General features: G+C 37.3%; 1 protein-coding gene across 5 annotated transcripts in view; it reads left to right on the top strand.

Moving 5' to 3' along the window:
* Nucleotides 1–339: 339 nt before the first annotated feature.
* LOC117426775 (dmX-like protein 1) overlaps nt 340–24,575 on the top strand; it is a 78,639-nt gene continuing 54,403 nt past the window's right edge. For all 5 annotated transcript variants that reach the window (XM_058992619.1, XM_058992618.1, XM_058992614.1 and 2 more), the window contains exons 1-3: nt 340–781; nt 1,214–1,464; nt 13,793–13,918. In XM_058992619.1, coding sequence (XP_058848602.1) covers nt 1,378–1,464; nt 13,793–13,918 — 213 coding nt within the window. In that variant the 5' untranslated portion in view covers nt 340–781; nt 1,214–1,377. The remainder of the gene's footprint in view (nt 782–1,213; nt 1,465–13,792; nt 13,919–24,575) is intronic.

The raw sequence follows: 24,575 nt of genomic DNA, 5'->3' as shown, positions 1-24,575 counted from the left end.
AAAGTTCAAGGGGGCCGAATACTTTCGCAAGGCACTGTATATATATATATATATATATATATATATATATATATATATATATATATATATAGTTCACAGCCTACCTCTGTAAAGGGCTTTGTGATGGTGGTCCACTATGAAAGGCGCTATATAAAAATAAAGATATTATTATTATTATTATTATTATTATTATTATTATTATTATTATTATTATTATTATTATTATATATTGACAAATGTATGTGCAAGTTCAATATACTGAATACATTTGTATATGTTAGCGCGCCTGTAGGGCGAGTGACTGGGTTGTCTATACAGGTTTATACAGTAGAATGTGGGTGTGATACGTGCAATACAGAACTGAGAGGGCGCTGGTTTGAAGTTCTCGCGATACCAGAGTTGAGTGTTTTGGTGACGAGGAGATATGGCGAAACTGCAGGAGAGATCTGGGGACTGACATAACGTTAATGTGTCAGTATTATAACACGGAGTTCCAACGTTGTGGAGGAAATTTTAAAACTTGAAGATAGAACTCCCAACAGGAATATAAGGATGACGTAACTGTTATTCTTGTGAAGACTGCACACATTTCTCTTTTGTTGTTTGCACTTTATCGGTGTCACCTGCGTTTGATAGAAGAGTTTACTGGTACCGTACGCTAGATACATTTGTAACTCTGGAGGAAATACAGCCAGGCAAGGCTGTGACTGACATCCTTACTGTGAGATGGAAACATAAACGGAATCAGAAGAAACAGATACTGTAAGAAGTGTTTGTGAAGGTTAGTTATTAATTCCACTAGGTAACCTGTCTTGTGACGTGTGACCTTTCCGACCTGATCGTTTGAGCCTGAGTCATGTTGATTGGATCACTTATTAAACGTGTTTATGTGTGTATTTCTCACCTAAAGGGAGTTCAAAGCTGGCTTGTTTAAGCAGTTAAGAAGTAATAATAATAATCTAAAGGGGGAACATACCTACGTCATGCTGATGTGTCACTGTTTTGTCGGTGTCAAAGCTTGGAATAAGGCAGTATGCATAAACTATAATATAGACGGTTTACATGACTTTTGGGCTGAGCAGTACCGGTTTTGTGATTAACTATATCGATACAAAGATTGACGGTGCTGTAACTTTAAGACGGCGACAGTCCGACAGAACTGTTTTCACTGTATTCAGTTGTCCATTACGTGCTTGTTTTGGTTTTGATCTAGTGAGTGAACTGTGAAGCATAAAAAAGAAGTCTTCCCCTCGCCCCCTCCGTTCCTGGTTGTTGCAGTGCTACATGAATGAAGGTTGTTCGTGCTATCTCATCATCCCACAGCTCCTGAATTTTAATCTTCCTTCACACTGAAGAAATAAAGGGACATTTAATACAATGAATCTACACCAAGTACTTACAGGAGCTGTCAATCCAGGAGATAACTGTTTTGCAGTGGGAAACATTAATGACCAGCCTTTCACGGTAAGCTTACACATTCTTTGATATAATAACATGCTTGATTATCAAACCAATAAACCGTGAACATGAAAATGCGGGCTTAGTTTTACCAGTAAGTAGTATAAGACAGTGCAATTATTTGTATTGAATACTACTGCTTGAAGTGGCGATGTTTTTCTGCAACTCACAATAAAAGACTTTATTTGTCAACATTTAAAATAATACTTAATAAGCACATATAGTCAGGTTCTAGCAGCTTGCTTTATACCATTCATTTGAATATGTGATTGGGAACAATATTTCAATGTCAGACCAGGAACGAAAAATAAACATGTACAATACTGTGTAACACCAAGAAATCACTGCATGACTAAGGAGCAGCATCAGAGAGACTCCTGTTGTACTGTTATAACTCGTATTTACACAGCACATCTCAGACACTGTGCAGTATTTTCGTCCAGGCTATATTTTGAATTTACAGTGTAGTAGGACTCTATAAACTGCTAAACAGAAAGACAAGAAGGTTACTGAAGAAAAAAACACGACAAAATTGCAGTGTTTTGTTAATGTGTGTGTGTGTATATATATATATATATATATATATATATATATATATATATATATATATATCAAATATGAATTGCATATTAATTACAATGCTTCTGTGATTTAATTTATTTTCATGCCTCATCAACTTTATTTTTTGCCTAGCTCGGTATTGATAATCACGGAGAATGTAACAATATTTAATATTTTAGATCAGATTTTTTACTTCAAATGTGGAATAATTATATAATCATAACTGGTAATGCACTTCTGCATGGTAAGCAATGTTGTATAAGAATATAATACAAGTTTTGAATGAGAGGAGGCCATTTCCTAAGCCCCTTTCACACTGGCACGCCTATCCGGGTCCCAACCCGGGTTCTGGCTACCTGGATCACAATCCATGACGGCTGTTCGTAAGCAGACGAACGGCCTGCGGGAAGGTTTCACTTCTGCTAGGAACGTTTCTGTTTATTGTGTTTAGCCATATTTTTGTTACTTGAGGCACACCATGAGCCAGATTGCAGCAGGGATGAAGAAACGTTTGTTCTAATCAACAACTGGGCTGATGGTTCAATCCAGATAAACTTGGGTGGAAGCGACTGTAACAAGATGCTTCTGGGGCATTGATATGTGTATTGTTTACGTGTGTCTGTCACCCAGGTCAACCCTGCTTTATCAAAAGCAGTGTGAAATTGCATAGCCGACCCGTATGACCCAGGGTACTGACCAGGGTAAGTTCCGACCCGGGTAGGGTATGCCAGTGTGAAAGGGGCTCTAGTAACTTTGTCTAGTCAGTGCCGATGTGTCTTGGTAACCCATTTCCTTACATTTATAAAAACTGGATTAATTTAAGGTAGTGACAGAAATGTTTTCTTATAGTACCCTCAATAAAAAAGGCCATGTGAGATTTTAAGCCTTTAGAGGGTACTATTATATTTTTTAAAAAAATACAATTTTGTTGTACTACTGTAAAAATAGCTTGCTAGCTTGCAGCATTCCACCACTGCTATCACCACTACAGAAGTTTTTTTTTTGGTTTGCCATCAACTATGATGAGGTACTGCAGTTGTTTTGTATACTGAATCAAATCAAAGTTTGTTTCTAACATTTGCAGTTTCGCCTCCATGTTGAACCACAAGGCTTTTTAATTCTTTTCATTTTTGTTTGTTACTCCCCCACACTCTAGGGAAGAACTTTTACCCTGACAGTACCAATAGGCTACTTGTAATTAGCACTATACACTCAGTATGCATATATTTAGGCTAAACCCAGGAGAAGTCTGCAGAAGGTCAATGCATTACTGCATATTTAATGTTTTATCAGTTTAAGGAGCACTAACCACGTTTTCAAATCTAAAAAGGGGGAAAGAAAACAGGGCTGCCGGTATTATTATTGGTCTCCCTTTTCCTTATTTCCTTTGTTTTATGATCTTCAAGATTGGCAAAATATTGTTAGCTAAACTGAGCATCAATATGTATTCAATTAATGTATTTATGTATATAAAGGTTTAATTGAGCAAATTACTTTTAATTCACCCACCCCCCCCCCCCCCCCTTCTATTGTGGGAGAGAATGGCTTTGGCTTTATTTTAAAAGCACAAAAAGAGAAAAGCAGACAGAAAAGAGTATGTCAATTTAGTAGGCGTTCAAACATTATGTAAGATAATTGTGATTATCATGATAATTTCTAGCCAATAGTGATTCATTTCATAATTTTCCAACCGTATTCTTATAACAGTATCAAATAAAGAAGGAAGGAATGTTAATACTTCTAGTAAGAGGAAATAGATTTAAAATAAAAAATAAAAAAACAGGTGTATAAATGATGCTTTCAGGCCTATAACTTCACTAGTAAAATATCACTAAAGGCAGTATTCTCTTTTGTGCCAGGCTCTCCTGGTAGAGAGTGTCAATGGAGAACATTTTAATCCAGGATGTTTTGCAGGTATTTAATAACATGCATTTTACAGCAATTTATGGTATAATTGCAGCTTTTTAAAGCAATTTCAAATATCTTATTAGCTCTAGCACTATTAGAATTGGTTTTCTTTTTTTGTGTATTTAATTTTTTTTTTTTCTTTTTTTTTGGGGGGGGGGGGGGGGGGGGTGACGACAAAGAACCAAAAGATTTGTATCACAATGTAGAGTGGGACAGTTATAAGGAAAGCTTAATTCACTTGTACTCGGAGCGTACACAAGATCTGGTGTAATCTTTAGCATTTTCTAAGGTGACAATCTGAAGAATCCTTTGAGTTTGAAGCTTTGTGGACATGTCTTTAGAAGTGCTGCAATTGTGCCTGCAACTGAGGTTCAGCATCTGAACACAATGCAGTGTTTGCACAACGTTCTTGCAGCAGATGATCTTGGAACTGTCAAAGCACAATGTCTGACAGTTGTTAGATGTAAATAACTCGACCTGAATGTAGTGGATTCATTTTATCCCTGCTGTGTAAACATGTTTTTTTTTTTTCATTGACTTTTCTGCAAAACAGATTAATTAATCCCCACAGCTAAAGATCAAAGTTATCGTCCTGATTTGGAAGTTCAAAAGAAAAGTGCACTTAAGATCAAATTTCTCGGCATGAGTAAATAAAATCCAATGATCTGAAATTGTTAGACAAGTGTACTACTCTGTATTCTTTTCCCCTAGACCAGTAGTAGTAATAATAACAAACACAACTTTTGTTCCCCAAAACGTGCTTTATAAATACGTTGTATGTAGTTGCAACAATTCATGTTTTTGCATATATTAAATGAGTCATATAATCAAAGATAATAAACCCCAGCAACAGAGGTACAGTGTACTGTTTATATCTGTGCTGTTATTGGATATGAACAGTTCTCCGGATGCCTTAACATCAAAACAGAAGTGTACATTGGGACAAAACCTGTAAGAATAGGTCAATTCACTTTTTGATATAAAAAAAAATAAAAGCCCAGCTAACAGAGATTTTTGGTTATTTGCAAAAAGCATTTAGCATTTCTACGAAAATCACAGAAAAAAAGAATACACAAGAAGACAGTTATAATAAAATAGGTTAATTACAATCACATATTGATAATGCAGTTACACAGATAACATAATGTCACTGAAACTTAAACGGTCCCTCATTAAATGAACAATACAGTGTCTCTTTAGAGATTGTACCTACTGTAGAGGAAGATAAATATAATGGTACTTTTTTAGTTTCAGATAATCAGGTTTTGGATAATTCAGTGACAGGTGTAATAATCAATAAGAATAACCACACATTTTTTTTAATAGTTTATAACATCATATTCTGATTCAGGCGTTTGGCATCCAGAGCTACCACATTAATCTCTCTCTCTCTCTCTCTCTCTCTCAAATGTATTTTTAGTATTAACCCCTTCTTAGAAAGTGGAACTCCATTCTTTAGAGTAAACTATTTCAGACATGAATGATTAAGGACATGACAGATTGACACTTGCACAAGTATATTTCGGCAATGGCCTGCATTCCAGGGAAGATGTTACCCATGCATCCGGTTCTTGTACAGTAGATTTGCAGCATTCTTCAGGGTCTACTGTTACCTTGTAAGTCTCATTGCTTAATGGTGTAAGTCTGTACTTTTCACACCAGCATATGCTTGGACTGGTCAAAGGACTTGAAAGTACTCTGGCCAGTTAATGTCATTTGGCTTTTAGTACATGTACAGTAACAGGTGATGTTTTGAAATATGTTTTAAAAAGTTATTGTATTGGTCATAATTACATGGAAATTCAAATGGGGTTAATCACTTTGTACAAATTAATGCTGCATTGATTTTCCACAATGACAGAGACAGTGTAGGAAGTTGCTTTTCTATTGAGCAATTGTTGCTGCCTTGAACTTAACATCCAGCCTGTATAGAGCAGGGCATGTCCTGTATGCAAAGTCAGAGGTGTAGAAGAACTAATGTAAATGTGGTGTTAAAATGTGCTCACGGGATATGTGGTGGAGTTATTGGACTACTTCATAATTCATTTGGTTTCAGCTATAACATTCAAAAAACAGTAAATACAAACAGCTATTCAGAAATACAGGGTCTGTAGTGCCTTAAAATTATTTTATATCCGATCTTTCTGTTGCATGGTCCACTTCCCTGTTGATTCAGTGTCTGCTTTACGATTAGCTGTTGTATTCAGAAAAGATTAGCTCAATATAATCCACAGTCTTGAGTTACCTTGACTACAGGACCCTTTTTACTAGAAAATAATGTAGTGACTCACTTGTTTCTGTCCTCTGAAAATATACTGATGCACAAAAGAAATGCAACACTCTGGTCTAATGGATTTAATCAAACAAAACCACAGAAAATGAGAACAAAAATACAGATCAAAGAATCATGATACATTTTCAGTATGAAATGTGACACACTGTCAAAATGAAAACATTACAAAGTTAGTATTGGGTATGACCTCCCTGAGTATTAACACAATCCTGGCAGTGTTGACGCATAGACCTGATCAGCCTCTGGATAGACTGCTGTGGGATGTTCTGCCATTCTTCCTGTGCAGCTGCAGCCAGCTGGCTAAAGTTGGCTGATTGCGGTTGTCTGCTGTGGATGGCACTGGAGATTTGGTCCCACAGATGTTCTATTGGACTCAGGTTAGGAGAAAAAGCGGGCCACGGCAAGACTTCAACATTGTGTTTTCGAATAGCTATTTATACAGATTTTTAATCAACTCATTTTGGCAATTTTAACTCAACTCAAATACCAAACACTGAGCACCTGGCGTTTTTATGAAATCACATGACTTGAGCTCAGTATTTTGTTATCCCAAGGAACAATACTATTAAAATAATCAAGAAAACTATCTGCTCACTATTTAAAATGTAAATAACATTATGTATGTGCCCAATGAGCTAGTGATGTAAAACGTAGACTGTTGTGTTTTCATTGTGCATCAGTATTAGTGCTTTTTTACTTGGCACAAAATTGCAGTTTGGAAATTGCCAAATGATTGAAGAGTAATTGTTAAATATACAAAACAACAATTTGTTTCAGGGCTGTTTATTTGTTCCCTCACAAAACAAAATGGAAGTATACTTTTTTTCTTGGTTAAACTATTTGGATTCATATTTGATTCCAATTATGGATGGGAAGCTTTGCATTATATCTCTGCTTTGTAAGTTTACTCGGGTGCATATGGTAAAAATATGTTTGGTAAGCAAACAACACTATTCAAGTTAACTTGGGCTTGTATATGAAACCGAAGGAGTAATTGTATTTTCTCAGAAATTGGCCAAAGTATAAGACCATTACAGTTATTCAATCTGGGAATGCATAATTATTACCGACACTTTTTTTACTGTTTAAAATATATTGTTTTAATGTCCTGTATTACAATATTCCTAATTGAGCATCCCTGGAAGGAAGGGTACAGTTTTTGTAAATTGCCACTGGCAACATCTTCAACTGCTTATATTTCATAAAACAATTGGGATGCCAACTTCATATTTTCAATTTTCTGGTAACTTCTTGTGCAAAATATGTTCTCTTCAATTTTTAACCTGATGTGGTTGCCATATTGTCTTTTTTGGATGATCAAGACCTATTGCTTTGAGAGATTGGCTTCATGTTTGGTACAAAGCTGTATTCTATGATTCTTTGTTCCATTCTAGATGACAGAAATAACAGTTTCACCGTTACATTGTTCTAACAAAGTCAACGATGGCATTGGCGTTGTTGATGTTACTGCAGCTCAGCATGCTATGGAAATGTTCTATATTGATGCTTAATACCGTCTACAGGAAGCATCTGCTTTTTATTAGTGACCACATTTCTTATATTTTATTTCACACTTCTTTTTTTGAAAAACTCTTATTTTTCAGAAAACTGTGGGAAATGAATGCCAGCTGGAAGGCCATAAAGAGCACAACATGGTATCATGGTGTTAAGGGTTCTGGGCTTGAGTCCCAGGTACAGTTTTCTATTTTTCTTAAAATGCTGTTATGTACTGAGTATTCAATACATAGATACCCTGTGTCTGACTTTGATGTATACGACCGCACTTGCAGTCGGCTTCAGCATGTTGCAATAATAAGTAATGTATTGCTGTTTTGCCTTTCAAGTCAGTTTAAACTTGTTTTGAATCATCACTACATTGTACCCAGAGAGTTGACTTGCAGTATTCACTGGTAACCCTTTTTGGAACCTCCCTCTACAAAGCTTATTCAACCCATGTGATTTTAACTTTCAAATAAAGTGCACACTCCACATCCCACTGGCATTCTTTAAATAAGTATATCTTCACTTCTACAATACATAGATTGTGTATTTGTACAACTGGGTGCATTTAAGCAATATAGCATGACACGGTGTGTGTCGTTGTGGGATATCGCTGCGCCTCAGGTGTGCTGTGAGGCACAAGGCAAAGCTGATATATAGCTGATATTTTTATATGGATGATCCTTTTTTTATCGTATCTGTTCTTGTACAGAGTGTTCAGTTACTCGTGCTTGTTATGGAACGTTTGTTGCCCATTTTACCCTACGCACATAAATTCCTTATTCTCATGGTATCCTTGCAATGGTGACGGCTATCAAATGGAATGGTTTATGTATAAAACAATACAAACAGACAAGAAAAAACTGGTTGGTCCAGTCTGTGCTTTAGGCTGGAACCACAACAGTGTGGTGCATTCCTTTCCCTTCCAGCTTTTGTAAGTGTAGTTTCTGGACTGTAATTTGGCAATTAAATTACTTTGTTCACTAAAGATGGGCACAGTTTTTTTCAAGGGAAGGGAGGGGAGGAGGTGACAATACTCTGCTAGAATTAACATAGCGAGAATAATTGTTAATCTGTTTAATCCAACCAGCCATGAATTCTGCTACTAACCTATTGTAAATACGATAACATTTTTACTTGAAAGTGTTGTTGTCAGGCCTGTACCAGAACAACCTGGCATGAACTGGAAAGCTTGGTATTTATTTACAAGAGACAGAAATGGTATGCCTTGAATGGGTGGTTCTTTGTTGTGTGTTGGCGGACATACTGTAAGCTTTGACTTCTCATCAGTGTTGACAGTAATGAAAGTCATTCATGAGAGTGCGTGGCCCCTTGATCTGGTATTGATGGGAGTGCTTTGACCTTGTTGAACGTCATGGAACCTTATGGATTCATTCATTTGGATTGATTTGATTGAAACTGTTTGAATCTAGGGCATTTTGTATAATATTTTAGTTCCTAATGCTCAAAGTGGATATGGAGAGTCTTTTGTGACTTTTCCAACAGGACAAACTATGTATCAATATTTCAGTGACTGATTCTAACAGGGTTTTCAGAATAGCCTAATGATATAGTTGCGCCAGCTACTTCATTACAAATTATTAAGATTATTTTTGGGTGTCATCATTGTCAATGTTTTGTCATATTATACTGTAAGGCCACATATAGTACATAATAGCTATACAGTACATATGCACCAAAAAAATGAAGATCTCAACTGGTATTCTTAAGCGAGTGTCCAAAATGAATAAAAAAAATCTACAGTAATTAGTACAACGGATCGTGTACAATAATTGTGCTTTCTACATGGAGATGATGGAAAACTATTTTGTACAACCTGCAATGTTTCATTGGATCACATACATCGAGCTACGCTCCAGCAGCATTTAGACTCGGGCAGCAATCAAAAACGAAAAAGGTTATTATCAATTTGTTATCGTGGGGGTCCCAATCGATCGATAATTAGATTATTATCATTATCGTTACAAGTCTAATAGAGGCTGTACGCCTTTAAGAAGAAAGCCATGATGGGATATTAGCTGAGCCCATACTGTACACCCAGTCCGGTATTTTAGAACAACTTTGGTACTAAAATTACCAAATGCTAGAAGTCTGAGCAATAAGGCTGTTGCTAAATCGACCGTGAACTGCTCAAGATTGTTACACGTATCAAGCCAGCAATCCGTAATAATGATGTACTTTAAGTGATCATCTGCTGGATGAGACTAGAAACCATGATAGGAAAACATTTTGGAAGATTTTGCATCATTTGTTTGCTTGACAGGTGTAATGCAGCATGCAACATGCATAGTAAGTAATCTACAGTGGTACAGTGTAACAGTATGATATTGCCATACCGAACTGTTCTGCAGGTTTCATGTGTTATTGCTTTGTTTTGGTATACAGTGTGGCATTATTTCCAAGGTTTAATGGGGTTTGTTCTCTCATAGATGAAGGAATATTCTTAACTGTTACAAATATATAGTACCCTCAGCCACGGTTGTACATAATTAAGAATCCTAAGGGGAGCATGAGTTTGTCAACCCAGCGCTGGGATTAATTACTAGTGAAGCATTGTTCATTAAAGCATTTTTTTTTCCTATGTACAATTTTTTCAGTTGCTTCATATACTCCTTAGAAGGTTGAACACACAATGCTGAATCATTGGTACCAGTTTTAAATAATGAGATGTATATTTGCGTGTTTTGATTGTTTCCTCCTTTCATTTCCTTGCCTTGTGTCCTGTTGTCTTAAGCAGGATATTTGGGGTCCTATGAAATCCATTTTATTATTCTTAATTTTCTGATTTATTTTTTCCTGATTTCTGATTTTTCCGTTTTAAAAATCTGTAATTTGTTTGTTTTTTTATAAGTGTTTGATACATTAACAGCAATGATGAAGCTGGAAATGCATGAAAACGTCTTTCTAAACAGTTTTTAGCAAAGTGCTTTCAGACAAAAAGGGTACACATTAGCACAATGTAATAGAAACAAACTAGGAAAATTGTTAATTAAAAAAAAAAGAATTAGGCTTTTTTAGTAGTTTTTCTTTTCAACACAAACTGAACTATAACATTTCAAAATAGATTTAATGTTTTCATTAATAATTAATGACAAACAATGTAAATAAAAGCCTAAATATTGATTTGTTCTAATTTAATAAAACGGCACTTGGTAATATCTCCCTGAGAACTTTGGAGAAAAAATGCAGCAATTAGACACTACATTCTGCAGTAGTCATTACAGTACTATCTGCTCAGAATAACTTCTAGGTAGTCGTTTTCCCCTAAGTGATAACGGTAGCTAGCAAGTGCAGTGGCACGAGAGGCAGCACTTTTTTACAGTTAAAATCACGTGTATGGTGGCTGAGAGGTGAAAAAATAGTTTTTTCATGCATTTCCATGACGTGTGTTTCTTGAAGCCTCTTGTCACACAAACACTGTGCTATTTCAGTGTAATTTTTTAAAATATATACATATATATTTTGTTTGTTTAAACTGATTTTGTGGTAATGTCCTCGGGTGCCTAATTCCATTTTTTTCCCCTGAATTCCGCAATTCCATCTGTGTTCTCTGCAACGCGGATTTCATAGGGCCCTAGAAATTCCCACCCTTAGTCAAATCAGGGGATGTTAACAGCAGGATGTTTTTGCAGCAATGAATATACAGTAGCTTTCTCAGATTTATTCTTAGCATTCAAGGGTGGCTGTGCCATATCTAAATTTCAAAGCTCAAATAACAGTCGGTTCTAAAAATAATAGATGGAAAAAAAATCGGAAGTAGGATGTCATTAAAGTAGGGAATAAGAGCCAGAAGTCCTGATGTCACAACTCCTGACTCGCACAGTAACCTTGGGTGATTATGCCTTCTTGCAACCCTGAAATGTAAAATAAGGTGCCCCAGTAATTCTCCGATACAGTAGCTATGTGTATACTAGATTATAATTTTTAAAAAATCAATGGCTTTAATAAACCCTTGCCAGACTTCTTTTGCAGTCAATTATCGGTTAACTTGCAAATGAAAGACTTCCTAAAGGAGATATAGAGATCTTTTCATTATTTAGGATTACACATACCTAAAAATAAAATATAAACAAGAACAGTCACAGAAGTATGAGGTCTACAGTGATGCAGGTTAATCCATACTCACATTTTGTTTTTACAGTTCATGAATTCATGATCTGACAACAAGTGATTTGTTTTTAGTGGTTGGCTTTTGTGGCATGAGGGAGTATTTAAACCAATATATCTACAGTTCTACTTTTCTAGTGGGCAATTGTGCCTCATTGTACCTCATTGAAGTGACATAAACAAGCAACATCAGTGATAATTATTTGCTATGGCTAAATGTATTCACAGTGGTATGACATAGCCTTCTGAGAGGACTGTTCTGTACAGTAGAGTAGGCCTATGTTCTGGCCTGTTTTACTGTAGACTGCATCAAATTTTACTAGGTAGTATGTTACTGAGGAAAACTAGGAGATACTTAATAGTACACTTCAGAAATAATTTTAAAAAAATGATATTTTGTTCTCAAAGAATAGTTACATTTATAATTGTTTTAAGCTGGGTCCACACCTCAGTTGTGCAACTTAGTTGCTTATATGTGGACATCCCTTCAATCAGTTGCGAGCAGTTGCGCAACCAGTTGCTTGAAGTACAGCCGGGCTGTACTTTCCAAGCAACCTCCTGAGCAACTTCTGTAGACATAGGCGATCACGTGGCAATTCGTGAACTCTGATTGGTTCTGACGCGGTGATCTGATTTCAAGCATTCAAAATTCTAAAAGGTATTGACAATGTCGACCCAGGGGACTTTTTCGACCTGAAAAAAGAAACAAGGACCTGGGGTCACAAATGGAGATTAGATAAAGGGGCATTCAGAACAGAAAATAGGAGGCACTTTTTTACACAGAGAATTGTGAGGTTCTGGAACCAACTCCCCAGTAATGTTGTTGAAGCTGACAAAAATGTCAGTGGTAAAATTAAACCATTTCGTCCAGCTTTCACGTGGCTTTGTTTTTTCTTTAGGGAATATTGCATTTAAAGTAACAACAGTTGAAAAAATAACAGCCAACTCTTCCTCGCTAATTACTGCACACATTATGACCTGACCTAAAGAACGTGTCAACTCAGTTGTCAAAACCAAAAAAAACCTACTTCACCTTGTAGATGAAATAAAAATGTAAAAAAAAAAAAAAACAGTTATCATAAAAAATGAAACTTGTAGACGCGGGAACCTTGTTGCACAACTAATTGCTCAGATGTGGACACAGCAATTGCTCGCAACTGAGTTATGCGATTTTGGGAGCAATTTGGTTGCGCAACTGATCGCTCAGGTGTGGACCCGGCTTTAGATCAGAAAGCGCATTTATCTATTAAAATCACATGCTGTTTTAATATGTATTAACTGGCTCTAGTGTCATTGCATGGAATATTTACAGATCGCTTGAATAATTAATTATTTTCAGCTTTCAGCTGCCTTTTTATTTCAGCAAATGACAATAGAATGTAATGTGTGTGCTTGTTTGATATGAAGATAAAAGGCGCGAGGAGTAGGAGATAAAATAATAAAGCATGAAATGTCTTTCTTACTGCAAATGCCGTATGAAATCATGACCTGTTTTTAGAATGTGACCTACACCTTGAACAGGAATTCTTCTGTTTCATTAATCCATTACAAATAGACTAGCAGAGCTACAGTTTGCAGGTTCCTTGATCTAGCCATGTTTGTAATTGTTTAATTCAACCAGGCAATGCTCAGGTTGTAAAGCAGTTAATATATCAAGAAATAACCCCATGTTGCACGTTATTAAGCTTCCCTGTAAGGAGGGGTAGAGGGGCTTGTATGAGTTTGTCAACCTGCCACAGCAATACCTGCTGTACTGTACTGCTAATCTCTTAAGACTCTATTTGCTTGCATTGTTCATGTCTGTTTATGTATTCTAAAAAGTACTTGTTTTAAAAATATGTTGCTGGCATATTAACTTCCTGTTTTAATTGATTTTAATGTTGATTCTTGTCAAACAATATTATCTCAATGTTTTATTTTATTTTATTTTATTTTTGTTTCCAGGCTTATGCATCAGGATGTGACATTGTGATTTTAGGTAGCAACTTTGAAAGGCTACAGATCATCCCTGGGGCTAAACATGGAAACATTCTGGTCGGCTGTGTAGACTGTTCCATGCAGCAGGGCAAGGTAAGGGGCAAATTGAGCTGGCTTTTGAAAATGTTACAGGTGAGACCTGCAGAATCTCTACTGTAGACACAGTGAATGTCAACAGTCTGTTCGCAGGCTTGAATATTTCATTTAGAAATGATACTCTGGTTTTAAATATTGAACATACAAGTCTCATGATGCCTGGGGTCATTTGAATGTTTTAAATGTCTACGGTATATGGGTTATGTATCTTTCCGTTTTGTTCTAGTATGTGGTACATGTAAAGTATTTCTTATTTCTGTATGACTGCTGTAGCATAGTCTTTGGTCTATAGAGACTATCTTTCTCGCATTGAGCCCATTACAATACAGCCTGTGTTATCAGGAATCAAATGAGGAAAAAAAAATTGAATTGCATCTGATTAACTTCAGCTGAACTGCATCACTTCAAGCTGAGATGGTTTGCGTTTGTTTTGTTTCTATTAACAGGCAAAAGTTATTGCACAGCAATTTCCATTTCCACTAGTGCCACCTTTCCTGTCTGCTTTAGTTACTGAGTAGAGTGTGGCCTGTCATGAACTGCACACTGCAAACTCTTCTATAGTGTGTGTGCGCGTGTGTGTGTGCGTGCATGTGTGTGTGTGTGTGTATACAGTGCTCCCTCGCTATAACGCGGGTCTCGGGGGACACTCAGTAGGAGTGTTATAACTGGGGGATGCCATGGAACACATAAAAACACACATCTGACTAAAATACAAAATAAAATGACTCCCTCTCTATAATGCACATATAGTGAAGCAAACATGTAACTTTCCATGAATTAACCATGCATAAAGCACCATGTAATCAACACTATTTTTTACAAAAAAAAAGGTAGCATTCCCACTCGTGGATCATTTTAATTAGCAGTTTTTAAACTATAAATAGCCTGGCTAAACGGCAGTCGGGAGTTCAGTTCAAAGCGACAGACAAGCAAACCAAGTGCAAAAAGGAGAGCAGGTCAGGAGAGGGGAAGAGGGAATGGGCTCCCCCTGGTTCGGCTGTCGGAGCGGGGCTGAAGCGCCTCGTCTCCTAGAGTCTCTTGCAGCAAAAAAAGTAAATGCATCAGGAAAGATAACCATGTAATGGGCCTAATATTTATTTAGTTATAAAACAAATGCTGAATAAGATGTCTCTGTTATAAAGTGCCAGCACAGCTTTTCTTCAATTCAGATACTGTATCAAAAGGGACGGACAGAAACGTAAGTTAGACTGAGAAGTTGTTTATAGTTTGAACAACACCGGTACTGTATTTACTGTAGAGGCGCGTTATAACAGAGAGCCTTATAGCGAAGGAGCACTGTGTGTTTGTGTGTGTGTGTGTATATATATACAGTGCCTTGCAAAAGTATTCAGACCCCTGACCAATTCTCTTATATTACTGAATTACAAATGGTACATTGAAATTTCCTTCTGTTTGATATTTTATTTTAAAACACTGAAACTCAAAATCAATTATTATAAGGTGACATTGGTTTTATGTTGGGAAATGTTTTTAAGAAAAATAAAAAACTGAAATATCTTGCTTGCATAACTATTCAACCCCCACACATTAATATTTGGTAGAGCCACCTTTCGCTGCAATAACAGCTTTAAGTCTTTTGGGGTAAGTATGTACCAGCTTTGCACACAGTGTCAGAGTGATTTTGGCCCATTCTTCTTGGCAGATTTGCTCCAGGTTGTTCAGGTTGGTTGGACGACGCTTGTGGACCGCAATTTTCAAATAGTGCCACAGATTCTCAATGGGATTGAGATCAGGACTTTGACTGGGCCACTGTAGGACATTCACCTTTTTGTTCTTGAGCCACTCCAATGTTGCTTTGGCCTTGTGCTTGGGATCATTGTCCTGCTGAAAGGTGAATTTCCTCCCAAGCTTCAGTTGTTTAGCAGACTGAAGCAGGTTCTCTTGCAGTATTTCCCTGTATTTTGCTCCATCCATTCTTCCTTCAATTTTAACAAGATGCCCAGTCCCTGCTGATGAGAAGCATCCCCACAGCATGATGCTGCCACCACCGTACTTTACTGTAGGGATGGTGTGTCTTGAGGCATGGGCAGTGTTAGGTTTGCACCACACATAGCGCTTTGAGTTTTGGCCAAAAAGCTCTATCTTGGTCTCATCTGACCACAAAACCTTTTCCCACATCGCAGCTGGGTCACTCTCATGCTTTCTGGCAAACTCCAGACGTGCTTTCAGATGGTACTTTCTGAGTAACGGCTTCTTTCTTGCCACCCTCCCATACAGGCCAGTGTTATGCAGAGCTCTTGATATGGTTGACTGGTGCACCATTACTCCCCTCCCAGCCACTGAACTGTGTAGCTCCTTCAAAGTGATTGTTGGCCTCTCTGTGGCTTCTCTCACAAGTCTCCTTCTTGTTTGAGCGCTGAGTTTTGAGGGACAGCCATTTCTTAGTGCCTGGGTGGTGTGATGCAGCTTCCACTTCCTGATTATTGATCCAACTGTGCTCACTTGGATATTATTTTGTACCCTTTCCCTAATCTATGCATTTGTATTACTTTATCTCTAACTTCTGTAGAATGCTCTTTGGTCTTCATTTTCCAATGATCCTTCAACAGTGGGGTTTTTAATGGTTGGAGGCCAATGGTAAGGTAATTGTGTCCTCGTTAGGGCAATGTCTTTCATCGGTGTAAACTGGGAGCTTCCACAGCACAGGGTTTGAATACTTATGCAAGCAAGATATTTCAGTTTTTTATTTTTCTTAAAAATATTTCCCAACATAAAACCAGTGTCACCTTACAATAATTGATTTTGAGTTTCAGTGTTTTAAAATAAAATATCAAACAGAACGAAATTTCAGTGTACCATTTGTAATTCAGTAATATGAGAGAATTGGTCAGGGGTCTGAATACTTTTGCAAGGCACTATATATATATATATATATATATATATATATATATGTCTGAAATAAACCTAACAGTATAATATCATACAAGCCTAGGATTACAAGACATGCTTCTAAACTGGAAGAGCTTTTTGTTCAGTGGTTAAATGTGGTTGTTCCAGTTAGATTGCACCCCTCAGAGTTCTAGTTATTTTCCACTGAAGATACACTGGAAACTCTCTTGTCAAATTAGTCGATTACATACAGTGCCTTGCGAAAGTATTCGGCCCCCTTGAACTTTGCGACCTTTTGCCACATTTCAGGCTTCAAACATAAAGATATGAAACTGTAAGTTTTTGTGAAGAATCAACAACAAGTGGGACACAATCATGAAGTGGAACGAAATTTATTGGATATTTCAAACTTTTTTAACAAATAAAAAACTGAAAAATTGGGCGTGCAAAATTATTCAGCCCCTTTACTTTCAGTGCAGCAAACTCTCTCCAGAAGTTCAGTGAGGATCTCTGAATGATCCAATGTTGACCTAAATGACTAATGATGATAAATAGAATCCACCTGTGTGTAATCAAGTCTCCGTATAAATGCACCTGCACTGTGATAGTCTCAGAGGTCCGTTTAAAGCGCAGAGAGCATCATGAAGAACAAGGAACACACCAGGCAGGTCCGAGATACTGTTGTGGAGAAGTTTAAAGCCGGATTTGGATACAAAAAGATTTCCCAAGCTTTAAACATCCCAAGGAGCACTGTGCAAGCGATAATATTGAAATGGAAGGAGTATCAGACCACTGCAAATCTACCAAGACCTGGCCGTCCCTCTAAACTTTCAGCTCATACAAGGAGAAGACTGATCAGAGATGCAGCCAAGAGGCCCATGATCACTCTGGATGAACTGCAGAGATCTACAGCTGAGGTGGGAGACTCTGTCCATAGGACAACAATCAGTCGTATACTGCACAAATCTGGCCTTTATGGAAGAGTGGCAAGAAGAAAGCCATTTCTTAAAGATACCCATAAAAAGTGTCGTTTACAGTTTGCCACAAGCCACCTGGGAGACACACCAAACATGTGGAAGAAGGTGCTCTGGTCAGATGAAACCAAAATCGAACTTTTTGGCAACAATGCAAAACGTTATGTTTGGCGTAAAAGCAACACAGCTCATCACCCTGAACACACCATCCCCACTGTCAAACATGGTGGTGGCAGCATCATGGTTTGGGCCTGCTTTTCTTCAGCAGGGACAGGGAAGATGGTTAAAATTGATGGGAAGATGGATGGAGCCAAATACAGGACCATTCTGGAAGAAAACCTGATGGAGTCTGCAAAAGACCTGAGACTGGGACGGAGATTTGTCTTCCAACAAGACAATGATCCAAAACATAAAGCAAAATCTACAATGGAATGGTTCACAAATAAACATATCCAGGTGTTAGAATGGCCAAGTCAAAGTCCAGACCTGAATCCAATCGAGAATCTGTGGAAAGAACTGAAAACTGCTGTTCACAAATGCTCTCCATCCAACCTCACTGAGCTCGAGCTGTTTTGCAAGGAGGAATGGGCAAAAATTTCAGTCTCTCAATGTGCAAAACTGATAGAGACATACCCCAAGCGACTTACAGCTGTAATCGCAGCAAAAGGTGGCGCTACAAAGTATTAACTTAAGGGGGCTGAATAATTTTGCACGCCCAATTTTTCAGTTTTTTATTTGTTAAAAAAGTTTGAAATATCCAATAAATTTCGTTCCACTTCATGATTGTGTCCCACTTGTTGTTGATTCTTCACAAAAAATTACAGTTTCATATCTTTATGTTTGAAGCCTGAAATGTGGCAAAAGGTCGCAAAGTTCAAGGGGGCCGAATACTTTCGCAAGGCACTGTATAGGCCTACACTATCAGTACAGTAATTGGCATGTTCTTTGTAAAGTAGTCAATGTAGCAAAAAATAACCCTTTTTTGCAAGTTATTAAGCTTCCCTGTAAGGAGGGGTAGGGGGGCTTGTCAACCTGTCACTGCAACACCCACTGTACTGTACTGCTGATATCCCTTATACACTTTACACTGCCAACTTCATATTATCAGTCAGAAGACAGTATTTTTATCTTAATGTCTAGTACACAGCTGTATTATTTGATTACAGTATTGCTTTAAACGCTACATATAAATGATACTCTGGCCATGTACATGATACAGGCATAGGGTATTTTAGTTAGTACACATTCCAGGTGGTGTCCAGTGAATATTGACTGTTTCAGTGCCACATTTCCATTTTACTTCAAGTTTACAAACCTTTCTGTCTGATATGACATGCCCCACAGGTTATGCTAATGGGAATTGCTTTGTTTTTGTTCACAAAAACTAATTTCTAGTTTTACAAATTTGCAGCTGCCACAGTGTCAAAGTCTTCTGTCTCAGAAACTATTTGAGTTAGTAATTTCCTATTTTCAGGGTTATATATACTAACTTCATGCTAAATGTGTTGGTTACTATGACATTGACATGTGTGCATCCATAAGTTTATTTTCTATTAAGACACTGTACTTGAATTTATGTCTTAAAATTAATACCCAGCTGTATAGATTTCCTAATTACTGTAAGTTCTGTTTTTGGTGTTTTCCAGCACAAAATAACCCTTTCATTGACATTGTTTTAAAATCTGGCCATGTGAATGATACAGACCATCTGATTTAAGGCCTGTATTTTCCACTCTGCATGTGGCAGATTACTGCTGAGTTTCAGACATGACCATAACACTTTTTTGTTACAGTTTATTATTATGGAACACTAGAGGGACCATGCAGGTTGTCAGACACTGTTCAAATGATAGACCGTGACAATGATCAGGATCCCTTGGGGCTGGTACAATGTTTAAAAAGTTATTTTAGAAGACAGATGATACTTCTCTCCTGATTTGTATGTAGTGGAAACACTGAACAAAACCAAGGTGAATAATGTACACACATTGCGTCTGGAAACATATGGCTATTTTCCAACATCTGACTCCTATAAAACTCAAGGGAAAATGAAATGTGGAACGATCAAAAAACATGTCCTGAAATACAAACAATTAAAAGCATTGCATCATTTGCTTTTAAGTTGAGCAGAAGCTTAGTAAAGTGTCTCTATCAACACGTATTTTAGACAGGGCACTATAAACATGATGGGGAGGCTTTTTTAATATTTTTGTTTTTTGTGCCCCCCACCCCCCTCCCCCTGGTATTTTAAATCTGTTTCTGTTTTAAACCTTGGTCAGATTTACAGGTGTAATAATTGAAATGACGAGAACACTGCAGAACATTCTGTTTCTCATGGGCTGCTGTTCTCCATTTTACTTTCCTCGCTGGAATCTGTGCTTCTAACTATCAAATACATATTGTCAGTTCTTAGAAATAAAAGTGTGAGGGAGTTAACAACCTTTATTATCCACTTCTAGTGGAGACAGCCGCCCAGACATTATGTATTTAATTCTCTAGAGGTTCTCTACAGTTGAGCATTGAGATGAAGAACCATATACAGTATGTGCATTTCTGAGATACTCATTTCATTTTGGATTGTGTGTGCTTTAAACAATGTCTCAGGTTGCATTCTTTAAATCCTATTTACCCTTCTTTGCACATACTGGTTCTTTATCTCAGCAATTCGATTGTGATGAAACTTGTTAAGGTTCTTCTTTTGCACAAGTCATTGACAATATCAGGGTCTGGGAATAAGGAAGGGCCTGTCTATACATACAGTGCTGTACATATATCTAGAGAACTACTAGTTAGGACTTTCATTACCACAGGTTATTGAGAGTATCAGAATCTAGAGCTACAGTACTTTGTTTTACGTGTTGGCTACCTATGAGGATGTAGGCCATGGCTATCTACTTTTTCTTGATTCTGACACAATAGTATACAGTTGTATACAATAGGTCTAAAAACATTTGAAATTGAAAGAAAAATGGACCCCAAAGGAAACACAGACAGTACTGTATAACCGGGAAATGAACCAAAAAACTATGTATGTATTTTTTGTGAACAAAATTAGTTTTGACAATCGCTTGTAGCATTCTTTACTTGGCTTAACCTTTTCTTATTGTTGGTCTGTTGTCTTAAGTATGATTTATATGGAGATGTCCGCAGAGGTGGTCAAAAACAGAGGACATCAAATAACCTCCCAGACATGGATTAGTTTTAAGTCGGTAAATTAAAAATTAAATGTGATGTTGTGGCCAGAGAAGGTGCTTTTGTGCATGATTTGTAAGCAGTGAACCAGGTTTAAATAACTAATTTCGTTGTACCTTCTTCTCCAAAGGCTGGAATAACCATTTTGTACTTTGAGTGATATGTATTTCCATACATACAGTATCTTCAAATGTACCATTAAAAGCAATTATGTTTTGTATTTTCGCCCGTCCCCAATTTGGTTATACCCAATAGTAGCGTTTTACTGAACTGTAGAATCTCATGACAAGTCGTACCCAATTTAATATTATATTATGGTTTATTGCGAAGGATGGCATTGCTTTGAAGCGAATACCCCGGAAATGCTATATCAATTCTAACATAACACTGACCTGGTCGATTCACACAGGAGTAAAAAGACATGCTTGAAGTTTCCCTATGTCCTGTAAAATAATAATCAGAGCACCTCCGAGAATTATCTGGCATAAAAAGAAATGTGGACGGTTCGCACAGGACTAAACCTGTTTATTTGGGGATTTGTAGTCCTGTGCAAATCGGGCTTTAGTGTGGCTTGTATATTTAGGTGTTTGCCTGCATGAATTTACATCCAGAGCTTAAGTCTCATAAGACTGATTAGATTCTCTGTAGTTTGATCTACTGTAGGTAGATCTGTTAATATAAGTAGGGGTCTACTTAAATCGCGGGTAGGTTATGGAATAAAATTAGGATTTCGCTGACAGTTCGCTGACCTGTTTAAACATTAAATAAACCTAAGTAGATGTTTAAAACAATTACCTCCATCTGCATGTACAGTTTCTTTGGGAAATATCTTGACATGATCATCAGCTGAAATATACTTTGCTTTTTTTGCTTTGTTGTCCATTTCTGGTATATTACCTCCAATGCTGAAAACAAGATTTTAGCAACCTAAACCAAAACAATGAAGCACTGACTTTATCCCACCCCCTACTGTACAATACAGGTCATAGAAAAGCCAGTACAGATGCACTGATAGCATGGCCGTAACTAGCTATGAGGACACAGAGGTCGTGTTCTCGGTTGTTTTTTTGCTGATGCTCATGTAAAAATTCTGGTAAAGTACAAGACTCCTTAATTCTCTCTGCTGGTTTGCCATGTAACGTAGATTTGGAGGTTGAATAATAAATACCAAGCAGTCCTATAAATACTGCCAGCTATAGCTTGAAACCTAAGTTTGACCTCAGTAACCAGAGCTTGGTAGAATGTCAGCTCTGGTTAGTAGCCCCGGCGCCTATTTGAGACTCTGCGTTTATTATGTAAGATCACTAACCACCAATACTTCAGATGCAATCATGAAAAAGCTGCCTGCACACAACCTTATAGAAACAACATAAGTTAATTACAACATTCCAGCAACGTCGTTAAAGGTTGTGTCAGTGGGTAATAACAGTTTGTATTGTAATAATAATAAAAACAGTACAATCCACTAAAGACAGCCCTGTAAATATCGGAACACAAGCGTGTATTAAGGTAGGCTTGCAGCACAAAAAAAATGGTTTCAAAATTAATAAAAGCAGTAAGTATCATCTTTAACACATGTTTTGTATTGTTCACCCTCAAAACGTGTGTACATTGGTAAGCATGGACAATCGATGAAAAATTAACGAGCAACGAATCTTCATTGCAAAACAACCGCATGAAACACTGTTAATACAAAAAAAATGCAACCACTCAAAAATGCTTCAAACTGTTTTTAAAATTAACAACAAAATCAATACAAGTACCAGTTTTATCACAAAATCAAAGCAAAAGTGACTAAAATATGAACATTCATTGCAAGACTCAATGCACAAAATACCATTAATACAAATTAAACAACAACAAAAAAAACACGTACAAATACAAAAAAGCTCCACAACTGGTTTCAAAATGAATAACGTCATTAAATAAACTGTATGCGGGCTCCCGAGTGGCGCATCCAGTAAAGGTGCTCCACGTGGAGTGCAAGATGCGCTCTATATAGTCTGGACGTCGCGAGTTCGAGTCCATGCTATTCCACAGCCGACCATGGACTGGAGCTCCTAGGGGGCGGCACACAATTGGCCGAGCATCGCCCGGTGGGAGGGAGGGCCAGGGTGTCCTCGGCTCACTGCGCACCAGCAACCCCTGTAGTCTGGCCGGGCACCTGCGGGCTTGCCTGTAAGCTGCCCGAGAGCTGCGTTGTCCTCCGACGCTGTAGCTCTTGGGTGGCTGCATGGTGAGTCCGCAGTGTGAAAAAAAGCGGTCGGCTGACGGCACACGCTTCAGAGGATAGTGTGTGTTCGTCTTCGCCCTCCCGAGTCAGCGCAGGGATGGTAGCGGTGAGCTGAGCTTCAAATCACAATTGACCATTCCAAATTGGGAAAAAAAATAATAAAAATAATTGGCAACGACTAAATAAAAAATAAAATAAAAAATAAATAAATAAATGAACTGTATGCATTACGTGTACCATAAAATAAAATAAATTAAGTTTTCTTATCATTCATCCTGAGCCTCAGGGTCTCTTCATCGCTTTTGAAAAACAAATTGGTAAGCTCGCTGTACAGCCATGTGTGTGTATTGGCTGGAACATTCAGTATGGCGCTCATTATATTGTTATAAATAACCCGGCGTTTAAAAGAGACCGGCGTCTATTTACCATATTTCCCAGAAGCCCATGCACTTATTAGAGACCGGCGAGTATTGGAGACCTTTTGGAGGTTCTTTATTCTACTTTAGCACAATTCCAACCCTTATTTCTGGCTTCATGAAGATGTCTGCAGTTACAGATAACAGTGCTGTACTTACAAGCCAAACACTGTTATGGACATACAGGGACTGCAGATGAGGAAATGTATTTTCTTGGCTGACTTTGTTGCAACACCAGTTTATGCAGATGTACGTTTTACAAACCACACGCATTTCCTTTTGTGTTTATGGGAAACTACATGATTGCAACTGAGCAGTTCTGCAGCAGAACTGTTCACACATTTAGAAACTACCAGAGTACTGCACTTGATAGGATTGTTTTATATTTTTATGCATGTGAAGTTAACTGATTTTATGTTTAGTCTCCTACATTACAGCACAGCCTAGAAATGATAAAGGTTGTTCCAAGGTTAACGAGTCTGTAGTGTACACTGTAAGCAAAATACGCTTCAGGCATGGCTGGTTGAATTTGTTTGCGGTGCTTAATAAGAGTACATCCAGATTATCCTGTGTATCGTTTTCTTGCAAAAGAAAAACAAAGGAAGAAAACAGCCTACAGAAAGTGTAAAGTGACCGAAAATTATACAGAGTCCTTTGGATCATTTTTATATCGGCTTTAATAAAAAGTTTATCATTGATAGTTATTATAGTTTTACCATGAGGTTAATGGTTTTGATATTGTAGATTATTGTTATTATTATTATTATTATTATTATTATTATTATTATTATTATTATTATTATTATTATTATTAGGTTAAATATTATAATGGTCCCTTAATGCATTATATAGTACTTTATTTAGCTATTTACTGTAGAGCTGTACCAGAACTTGTACTGTTATTTGAACACCCAGAATGACTGTATGCATACTGTATTGGAGAAATACGGTACACCGAGGGGTTCGTTTAGCAAAAGGACAATCAAAAT

Source organism: Acipenser ruthenus, chromosome 2 (genome assembly GCF_902713425.1).
Source record: "Acipenser ruthenus chromosome 2, fAciRut3.2 maternal haplotype, whole genome shotgun sequence".
NCBI lineage: Eukaryota > Metazoa > Chordata > Actinopteri > Acipenseriformes > Acipenseridae > Acipenser > Acipenser ruthenus.
This window is presented reverse-complemented; position numbering and strand designations above follow the sequence as displayed.